Source organism: Schistosoma haematobium (genome assembly GCF_000699445.3).
Source record: "Schistosoma haematobium chromosome Unknown HiC_scaffold_350, whole genome shotgun sequence".
In the NCBI taxonomy this organism is placed as follows: domain Eukaryota; kingdom Metazoa; phylum Platyhelminthes; class Trematoda; order Strigeidida; family Schistosomatidae; genus Schistosoma; species Schistosoma haematobium.
The window spans coordinates 26,895-38,817 of NW_026137091.1; the positions used below are offsets into that span (position 1 = coordinate 26,895).

The window sequence follows — 11,923 nt, forward strand, 5'->3', positions numbered from 1 at the left end:
ATTTGAAGCTAGAACATCATGGAAAACCTGGAAGCACTGGATAGCCGCTTCATTCACCATTTGATGTCGAATCAGTTGTCTAGGACCAATGGGTCCTGGGTTCGATTCTCACAGGACAGGATCACGGATACACACCGCTCAGGAGTTCCATACTAAGATGAAACGACTGTTCAGTGTTTCCAGTTGTCTGATTGTGGTCTATCTTCAATTGACTCATGAATTCAATTATTAAAATTACTATCCTCTCCAAAAAGCCCTCTGATTAAAATCTTTTATTATCATTATTGTATTTTCAGTTTTGTTATTCAATCTTCACTTAGATTAATTTTAGTTCACACATGATTTTGACTCATTTAGTTCATAAACTATTACAAACTTTTCACTAATTAAGTATTACGCAATCAATCTTATCAGTTTATAAATCTTTGATCATTATGACCTCTTTTAACTTATAGTTTCAATGTATCTATTTCAAATTAATCTTACATAATCTAATTCACACTTTTTTTCGATTTCTCCATCATTATTGTGTAATTTTCACAGTTAAATTCACGAATCGATCTAACTTAGATCACTATTGAACATCTGGAAGTACTGGATAATTGTTTCATTCTAATATGGGACTCTTTATCAGTGCCCATCCGTGATTGCACACTTAGGACTCGAACTAGAACTAACTTTCGGTCTTGCACATGAATGCTTCACTTCTAGACCACTGAACTGCCATCCGACGGTAAGATAAAACAACCATGCAGTAGTTCCATGTTTTCAATGATGATCTAGCTGAAATCAATCCATGAATTCGATTGTGAAGATGATACAATCTCCACAAATCGCTATACTGATATTATGGGATTGTTTCATTTTATGATGTATTTTAATATGAATATGATTATAAGCAGTTGAGGATAAACTAAAGAATGAAAAATGTATTTATAATATTCAATGTCAGTTGTCCTGTTTATTTTATCCTTGTTAGTGGTTTGGTAAATCTTTTCTCGATGTATGATTCGTAATACTTTTTAAATAATGACCCATAGTGTAGGCGATCTGTAGGTTTCATATATTTGACTTCTTTTTTATTTATAAATTTGATGGTAAAGTCAAGTCAACATTTGACTTACTTACTTACGTCTGTTACCTGATGGAAGAGCATAGGTTGCCGACCAGCATTCTCCAACACTGTTCTGGGCTTTCCTTCGTAGTTGTATCTAATTGTTGTTCATTCTCCTTATGTCTGTCTCCGTTTCTCGGTGTAATGTGTCATTTGGTCTTCCTCTTCTCCTTTGGCATTGAGGATTCCAAGTAAGAACTTGCCTTGTGACGCACTTGGGTGCTTTCCTCAATATTTTTCCTATTCACTCCCAGCGCTTCTTCCTGATTTCTTTCTCCGCTGGAACCTGGTTTGTTCTCTCCTACAGTAGGTTGTTGCTGTTCGTGTCTAGTCAACATATCAGAGGTATTTTGCGTAGAAAATTGTTAATGAACACTTGTATCTTCTGGATGATGGCTTTCGTCGTTCTTCAAGTTTCCGCGTTATACAATAGAACTTTCTTGACATTTGTATTGAAAATCTCGACTGTGGTGTTGGCTGACATTTGTTTTGAGTTCCAGTTATTCTTCACATGTAGATATGCTGTAGTCAACAATTTAGACAGAATAAATTGAATTCATTTGCATTTCGTATCTTTTTTCTTCAACCATCATATTAATGTGTGACACCACCTGAATTTCTTCTTCTTTTTCTTCTTATTATTATCATTATTACCACTATTATCATTTCATTGTGTTTATTCTGTTAGGAAATCTTTTCTACGATAATTGTTATTTCATCGATCCTAAAATAATCTTCCCATTTATCTGTGTTTTTTTCACTTTCCTGATTCTTAACATTTATATAAAATATTTTAACCTCCTAGAGTCTTCTGACTACCGTAAGCAACAATGCAAACATTTTCGGGATGCGATTCTCTCCTTCGAAATGTAAAATGTTGCTCCAGGATTGTGTTGCATCGGTATCTGAACTAATGATAGGGAGTGACGTAGTCGGGCGTGTCGACCGACTCATTTATCTTGGGAGTTTCATCAGCCATTGTGGTCCGGTGTGTGACAAAATCTCAGCACGGATACAGGAAGCTCGACTAGCTCTTGCCAAATTGCGTCATTTATGGCGTACGCGAGATATCTGTCTACCAACCAAAGGACGTGTTTACTGCTCAGCAGTTCGTTCCATCCTACTTTCTGGCTGTGAAACATGGCCGGTAAGAGTAGAGGATATTCGTAGGTTACTAGTATTTGGTTGTAGGTGTCTGCGAAGCATTGCTCGTATATCGTGGTACTATCAAGTAGGTAATGGAGTTGTTAGGGAATAGGTACTACTAGGCAAGGATGGGAAATCAATTGATGAAGTAATGAAATTTGATTAGTTGAGATGGTTGGGACATGTGTTACGTATGCTGAAACACTGACTGCTCCGACGAGTGATGTTTAATGGCGTAGGAGAGTAGGTTTGAAGAAAGGTAGGGGCGGCCAGACGAGAACATGGCACAAATGCATAAAGTCACAGACAAGTGGACTGAGCCATGTTATTAGATGCAAACTACCTGGTTGGGATCTGTGAGACGATAGCAACTGATGGTTGGAGACCTTGAATGACATAGCTCGAAAGCGTTTGCAATGGCGTAGGTGCATTCACTCTTTGCGTTCTCCCAAATTCTAATCTTGCGAACTCTTCATGTCCCTAGGTTATACTCCTTCAATAACATCAATCCTTAATCCTTTCGATCACTACTTATACTTTTATTACCTTTACCACTATGGGATTTAAATCGACAATTGCATCTATGTGCTAATGTGTTATGGTAACTCGAACTGATGCACGTACGTACAAAGTTCTACGTTGTTGCTGACTGGTAATGATTATTGTTTCTAATTTCTTTCATCACCAATATGTATTATTATATATTTTATGATAATTCAATGTATCACAATTTAATACGAATACATTTGTAAACGTTTGAAAAGTCACGAAATACAAATTTCAATTCTATGTCAATTTAGTAACGTGACTTTATCAACGAATTCATTCTCTTCTTCTAACCGTTTTCACAGATCAATCAATCTAACTAGTAACATTCTATATATTTTCATTGTTGTTGTTGTGGTGGTGGTGGCGGTGATGGTGATGGTGGTGGTTATCTAACTACATATATTTTGACTAGATTAAAACAATTTCTATCTATAATAAACATAGAAATTATTGCAATATTATTACAAGCAAATCACATTAACATGTGATTTGTTCAATTATACAATTAAGTAATCTTCACAGATTGAAATCGTGAGTCAGTTGAAGCTGGACCACCATTGAAAACCTGGAAGCACTGGACGGCCGTTTCGTCCTCAGCAGTGCGCATCCACGATCCCGCACCCCGTGCTTCCAGGTTTTCAATGGTGGTCTAGCTTCAACTGACTCATGATTTCAATCTGTGAAAATTTCTAAAATCTCCACAAACCCCTTCTGATAATAATGAAGTAATCGACAATTTTATCATTATTATTGTGTTGAAAATGTAATCATGTTGATTTTCATGAAGTTGCATCACATTTTTAACATATTGTAAACATGATTAATTGTCTTCTGTAATATGATTGCGTAACCAATTAGGCTGAGAGAGAGAGAGTTGTATTGACTCTGTAGTTCAACTGTTTCATTTATAGATTATCATTCAATGAATGTAATCAGTTTCAATTTGGAAAGGACAAGAGGCTTGATGGTCTGTTTTTAAAAGTATGGAACTTAGTACAGATATTTCATTTCGATTCTAAACTGTACACTGATAGGGATCAATATAACACTGTTGAAAATTTGAGTTTGATATTCATGTTCCCGACCGTTGTCGCTACTTTGACGTGGTGATCGGGCTTGCCTATCGTGATGAATTAACCGAGCTATACTGGCTGGAACAACCGTTCTTCAAGGTCCTACCATTTCAGACAGGTCGCTTGAAGAGCGGTAAGACTAAAAGCAACAAACCCAAGGGCCGAAGGCGAAGTCGTACTGCTGACTGTACAGAGGTGTGACAGCAGTAAGATGTTTCCTTCAGACAACCAGCATGACAGCGATGCTGCCTTCCCACAAGGAGGAGTGGGGTTTGAAAAGTTCGACCCTAAAAATGCACACCTCGCCTTATCCCACGGATATCCGTCTCCGGCGGTAGGGTATCAACAAGTACGGAGCTAGCACAAAAATTACCGATTAAAGGTCGTGTGTGACCGACCTCAAGCAGTTGTCCGTTGGGCACTGCGGTCACACTCTCAGGTCACTAAGACCACCTCTAATCCAATTTCCTTTTCAAGCACCTCCAGAAGAATCCTTCCGCGGTTTGGGCAACCGGGAAGTGATAACCGCCCTCTAACAGCACACAAGACCACTGACTGTAATTTTTGTTAGAGGATGTTCTGTATGTCATTCCGTCGCTGAATAGGTTATCCTTAGTACTAGGCAAAGATGGCATATCGGTTGATGGAGCTGCAAATTTTCATCGACTGAAGTGATTAGATGTATAACATGGCCCAGACCACCTTTTATGTCAATTCTCAACATTGGCCAGCATAGAATCAAGTTGAAAGAAAGCTGGAGCGGCCAAACCCCATATGTGTTATCAGTTTATATGATGGTATGTTTGAGACTTTAACGGGTATAGACTAACTGGCTGGAGTTCATTCGTTAGTCATAACCAATTGTTGGAAACTTTGTTCGACGTGATTTAGAATTAGTCACATTGGCTCAGATGCACCATTGTCTACCCCGAGATCCTGAGTTTTGAGATTGTTTTTTCACGAATCGTCACCTTCCTAAATGTTTCTTACCATAACTGATACCACCACCTCTGCCAATCTTATATTATGAGTTTCATTTCGCTGTTCTAATTTAGTGAGGTAACTCAAACTGTTTCATATGTATACCAGGATCCTACGTTGTCTGTAACTGACTGACTATCCGTCCAATTTTGTGACAAATAGATTATTCTGCATTGTAATATGGCAACGACCAAAAAATCATTGTAAGCTAAAATGCTGCGAGTTATTCAGTAATTTAGGTCGCTTAACTCTGTACCATGTAAAAACTATTGAAAATCTATTCTATGTAACTTGGTTAACATAACCGAGTATATTATAGGTTTTCTTTCACAAAATGAGCAAATATTTCTACCAATACTCCATTTATCGCGATTGTTCCCTCATGATAGGCAACCTCATATAAATGCCACTTTTATTTGTTTACAGTAAAGAATTATGATTTTCAGATCTTCGACTGTTGGGAGTAGTGGTCATCTAGAAACCCCGGATTTATGTTTCTTGCCAGTTGGTGTTTATCCCTAAGATGTACATGCAGTCTTAAAGGGACACTAGCACTGGGATTCTAAATTGAATTGCTCAGCTGAAGTTCGAGATGTTACTATCGCTACTCAATCAAATACTGACTGTCAGTAGAACTAAGATATTTGGATTCATGAATTGATGAATAATGACCAACATGGTGTTCATCTAGTTCTTTGTCCTGATAGAATTCCATAGACCATATTTCAAACTGACACATATCCAATTCTTTCGTTTTTTCCCGACTACCTCTAACTACCTGTTAGCAAAATACAGTGCACACAATCTCAAGCTACTTAAAACAGTTAGCTATATTACAACTTGATCGACAGGATTCAATCAGTCGTCGTAAGAGCTAGACATGCATGACACTGGTGAATACGCAAATAGTCAATCAATGAATTTATCTCACTTGTAGAGGAGGTCAGTCACGTCCCAGTCATCACTCAGTAAATAAGTCACACAACGCTAGAATCTGGTGTCTATGTATATAGGTTCAAGTTGCCACACCATATTAGAAGTAGTGACAGCATCAGACGTTGTAGAAAAAGCCAGGTATAGACAAGTTAAAAAAACATAAGATGATTTTGAAAATCAGGATGTTAGAGAATATAAAGAGTGAATGAATCCACGTCATTGTGAATGATTTTGATCCCTGCCATTAAACGTCTCTCACCAAACTGGTAAATAGTAATCACGAATAGTCCCATCAGATAATTAGAACCTATCTACATGACTCAGTCTATTTGTCAATGCTTTTGTCGACCGATGCCCAGTGATCAATCAATCCTCTGATCTCACAATGAACCTGATACTAATTCACTTCCAAAAACGATGATTCATTAACACGTATGTAACAGGTAGAAATCTTATATGGGATTTACATTTTAGCAACAGTTATAAGTTTTAATTTATTTGATTTATAGATCACACCAAAGAAGGATGGATTGGTCGAACATTGAAAGATAGTATCGAGTTGAAGAACAAACCTATTACTTCTCATGTCGCCAGAATGGTTGGATGTAAGTAACATTATTTCTCTCTCAATTGGTTTATCTCTCAGGAAATAATTATATTCATTTACTTTATTGCTCTCACGTGGCCTCGCTTATACAGCCACTGCCAGGGCATTCCTACTCACTGCCTTCTTGTGACGGGGCTGTTGTTTACGTGATTGACAGCACGAAAAGCGAATGTCCGGCGCTTCAACCGGTTCAGTAGACACGGAGAGTCCACCATTGGGATTTGGAGAACGCTGATTCTAAACCAATGGTGCACGTAGGTCCCAGTATCCTGGGGGTACAATTTTCGTATGAACCAATTGTTGGTCACAGGCTACCATGGGACTTCATCTCTTGACGTTGCTCTAATGCCTTGTGGATCAGACCTTTATGTCGAAGTCTCCGGGTGTCTCCTACTGAGAAAACCACGTGCTTCGGTTTGAGCATCCGTAGAGTATCATAGCCCACACTCAAATCAAGTGACTTGTGTGGAGCATATGTATTCGATGCACCTTTGTACCAATATTTTTGTGTTCGATTGAATAAATAAATAACAAATGGAAGGAAATTATTCAAAGATTTGTTTAATTTTCAACAGATTCCAGACTGCAGGTAGTTCATATCATTTAACACTATAATATACCTATTTTTTATATCCTAGTTTTCAGTAATTTTGCAACTTCAGTTCCATCTGTTTGTATGTCTTTCTGTTGGCGTTATATCCTCCAAGGTAGACGGCTCAGTTGTAAACATTTCGTTACTATTGTAAACACTTTCTTGAGCATCCAATTCGAATAAGTGTAGGCGAAACCAAATTCTGTAACTCCGAGAACACTATACCATCACAACTATTCATCTGAACTTCAAATCTTTCCCATTTATTACTATCATATTCGAAGTGTGGTTCTGTACCTTTACTTCAGCAGGGTGTATTTCATATTTTTTAATTTTTAAACTTAATAATATAGTCTTTGGTGTTTGTTTTTTCTTACAATAATTAGCTGCAGATTATGATGCTCCATCAAAGTACAAAATAGTTCGACAATCTCAACCATACGGAACTTTATCCGGCGATGCTGGTCTACTATTTATTGCATATGCAGCTGACACAAAAAATTTCGATTTCATGTTGGATCGAATGACTGGAGATAGTGAAGATCGAAAAATGATGATGTAATGCGTTTTACCAAATGTGTCACTGGGAATTATTGGTATTTTCCTAGTGTACCAGAATTTGATCGTTTAGTTGGCGGTGGTCTATGGGGATTTTGGCGACAATAAAATCTAATATCTTATTTTTTTTGTAATGAGTGAACATATTTAAATGAAATATATAACCTAATTTCCACTTTGTTCATGATCTATTGAGATGTAGCGTAATTGCGTATGTAGATGGCGTAGTTCAGTTTAGTTTTTAAAAAAAGCGCTGACGTTATTTAGAATGCTCTAACCTCACTGAATAACAACAAAAAATAACTAGAATGTTTCCTATCGACTGATTTTTCAATTTAACAGTGGGGTAATCGTCTCAAACAGTTCACTCACCTTGAAAGTCTCATCTTCCTTGATGAGCCTTGAATTCCTCCCCTCCCCTTGAAACATTGTCTACACCTTATCTCTTCTACAACAATTGGGTCATACGTTGCCTTTGACTGGCTGAATGGTGGGCTCTATGTCGGAAATTTCTACTGTTCAACAGTCTTCGTATAGTTCTATTGCTAAGAAACATGAAAGTTGGCGATACGTAGTGTACAAGTCTTTGGTCATATGTGATGGTAGACGCTTTTTAGAATTGCAAAGAAATGTTGGTTAAATTGGTCACACTACAGATTCTCATTAAATTAGGTATTCCGGACATGTGCTATTTATACCTTGCATCTCTTGCCTCGTACATTTGATGATGAACAACATAGGGTCAAGTAGGGAGAAGTACAGAAATGGACGAGTCAGTGTTGACTACTAAACTTCGCAATGTTGAGGTTCAGGCGATATTCATATTCTGTAAGGTTATCTGGAGAACTTCGGTCAAAATTCGTTGAAGAGGTGTCTTCTGTTTCCATTGTTTTCGGTAACTCGGGGTTTCGAACATCAGCGCACTTTAATCCCTATATTTTATTCATTCCACTCAACCTATGATTCTTAAGCACAGCTCTCTATCATTGATACTACTAGTAATTTGGCTTCTCTGTTGAACCAAGCTTTTTGTTTAACTTGAGTTTGGGATGCTCTACTCCTCTTCGAAAACAGTAGAAAACATTCATAAGTTATTAGTACTCGATCAAAATATTGCTCTTTTGCGATGTCACTAAGTGACTAACCCCGATGGACGACATGCGGTAGTAGACATAGATGGTAAACAGGTTATTGGGATTTTGAGGGTCTTTCAACTCCGGTTGTGATTGCATTAGGTTGGAAGAGAGTTATGAACAGACAAATGTAAATGCGGCAACAATCCTTGAAATTCAATGATGGTCTAAGATGTGCTGGTGAGTTTGATATACCTCGGCGAAGTTTATGCATTTATCCCAATGTTAGTTTAAATGTATCAAAATCTACCGCAATGATGCAGATCCGCTTACTCTTTTTCTCCTGTATCCTGAGTTTTAAATTGTTCTATACCTTTTATTCCGTCAGTCCATTCTCTCTTCTTGAATAGTCTCTACGCTCAATTTTCTCTCACCACTGATATTATTGATACTTCTACTGTTATTCATGTTCAGAAATTCTGTCTTACTATTGTGATATGATTTGACAACTTGGGTCAATGGACATATATTCCAGGTTCTACTTCACTCATGACTGAATGAGCTGTGATTATATAAAGATAAACTTGAACTGGTGGAAGTTCTTGATCATTCTGCTTGATTTTAAAACGAATTTTGAAACGATAACAATACATTTGAATTAAAGGAACCAACTGTGCTGCCAATTGTCCTTTTTACAAAATTCTTTATTTATAAATCATAATACACAAACTTTATTTTCAAAAAAGAATCCGTCGTAAATTTATATTCTTATCTTGGAATTTTATTAGGAGATTATTTGAAAGTTTTATGGTAGTAGTCAATAAACAGTAAAACTTTCATTCCTCAAAACATATTACGCTTGAAGTAAGCTGATGGATCCTTGGTAGAATTCAATCATCACTAATTATCAACCAAATGCTTTATATGTTGATGAGTGTTATCAGAGAATGAGTCCATCGTTTCCAAAGTTTTATAATTATGACAACAGTTTGAGATAATTAATACAGAATTCGATGAGTCATAATTCCAAGTTCTGTCAATTTACAAAATAATTTGAAGACCACCCGATGGCTTCAGTGATGAATGTCATACAATCAACCTGGTTGAATTCCACTTGCTATGACTTCTCACTAGAATGTATCACAAAGTGATCTCATATCACGATGACTACCATATATAAGTATTTACCACTCATTACAACTACAGAGATGTTGAATGTCAACCTATATCTCTGATGTTTCTGGATCGTGAGAGACAAGTTTCGGCCTAACTAGAGCAATTTCATAAGACACAGTAGACAGCACTTATGCTTTTAGTTGGTTTTATAATCAGAGTTATGCGAATTGCCTCAGTTTTTTACTTTTTAAACTACAGAATCTGATTTTACCGTGATGCTCTTAATGATTAGTAAGGTTGGCTAAAATGAGTTTCAACAAATGTGATGTTTCTTTTAATGGGTCGATGTCATCTTGCATATTATTAAGAGCTTTCCTAGTAGGATTATGAATACTCGGATCTAGCAAACTCCACACGACTTATTACAAATAGTATGAGGCCGGATCTTCGATTCTTTTCCAACTAGTATCAATATTGTACATATAGTTATCATGGAGATGTTTAAAAAGACGGTATTCAGATAGACTGATTAAAAGTATTAATGCATATGCATCGACGTTGTCCACAGAAGTGTATCATTATGTAGATTTGAAAAAGCCGGAGACTGATCAATAGAAGATGGTTAGCAAAGCGATAAGATATAATCCCTTAAAGTACATGGAAACAGTAGATTTTTAAGGTACTTTGCCTTGAATCTCCTACATATTTTTGATGTTGACTCATTTTAATGACTGGTATGTTGTATTTTGATATAATTTTAAATCAGAGTTGTAACGGAAAGATTACGCAGAAAATTTTCCCAAAGTATTTTATTAAACAGTACTTTTGTTCTGACGACCACCTATCGTTTTATCGCTAGAAGTAACCAGACTGGTAGTGGATAGGTCTTTATTTGTGCAGTGAAACAAAACAAATGGATCTCAAGGTAATTTTCTTCAAATATACAAAATTTTTCGACATCCAACACAAAATATTAGGAAATATAGTGCCTACACAAAATAGGGAAGTGAGTGAATACTTGAGCTACAATATTTTGATATCGCTAAGATGTTTGCGGCCAACTCTTAACCAATCAACTTAATCCGTCGCATCAATTTTACCGAGGATCGACATCCGTGAGAATGTCATTTCGATCAAGCTATCAGACGAGAACAAATCATTTCGTTTTCCTGGGTCTAAAGGATAATTACGAACTAATTCAATGTTTAACTTCCAATGGCGACAAACGCACAGTCAGCATTCGGAGATACTCCGTCGATGCCATTTACTGAATTAGCTTGTTATTTTCACCCATAACTTGCTAAATTTATCCTCTGTCTGAAGATCAGAGAACACAACCCTCTGCATTTATGTAGTGTCCTAGTTTCGGAGGGAAACTGACTAGAAAGTAGGAAAGCCTTTAATATAAAACAGTGGATTAGCTTAACCCGGTTCATGCCTTATAAATCACCACGATTATCATTACCACGCATCAGCGACTAATTACTATCGTGCTTATTATCATCATCACAAATTCCACTCTTATTCGCTATATTTCCATATGCTGACATTGTGTGCACTACCAAAGAACAAATTGATTAACTGGTCAGAACTCAGTAGCTAAACAAGTGACGCGATGGAGTATAGCGTGGCGTCAGTGGCGGTTGACTATGATCACCACTACAGGAAGACTACTTGGCAGTTAATCGGTAAGATCCCCATAAGCCAAATATCAGAAGGCAGTTGATGGCTGTAGTCGAGATGCATTTGTTGGCGATCTCGTGGTATCGAAAGGATACCAAGATCGTGCGAATGTAAGTTCGTGCAAGGTAACAAGCAACGGAAGAATGTGTGTTTGTAATACAGTTAAACAAACAAGCACGGTAAAATAATTCCTGGCACAATTGATCATAATAATAATAATTTCCATTACACTCATCGCATTCTGTTGATAAAAGTAGGTCACTACAGGAGTTTGAAGAGTACGGTACCGGTTTTGAGTCACAGAGTGAGATGTTAACGAGTCCCAAATAGGATGAAATACGCGTCCAGAATTCCACTGCTAGCCATTATCCATCTCTGCTTGTAATGCCTGTGAACCAAGGGAGTATCGCGGCATACGCGCGGTATGCATATATGCCAATGAAAGAATGATCACCTGCAGTCCTAAACATCAATGGAAGATTTAATTAAACAATA

At 37.1% G+C, this 11,923-nt stretch overlaps 1 protein-coding gene across 1 annotated transcript in view; it reads left to right on the forward strand.

Annotated features, from left to right (window-relative positions):
- Nucleotides 1–7,560, forward strand: part of MS3_00010699 (uncharacterized protein) — a gene marked incomplete at both ends in the record, with an annotated part of 31,780 nt that extends 24,220 nt beyond the window's left edge. The window contains 2 exons of the mRNA XM_051219096.1: nt 6,309–6,404; nt 7,385–7,560. Coding sequence (XP_051063999.1) covers nt 6,309–6,404; nt 7,385–7,560 — 272 coding nt within the window. The remainder of the gene's footprint in view (nt 1–6,308; nt 6,405–7,384) is intronic.
- Nucleotides 7,561–11,923: the final 4,363 nt, after the last annotated feature.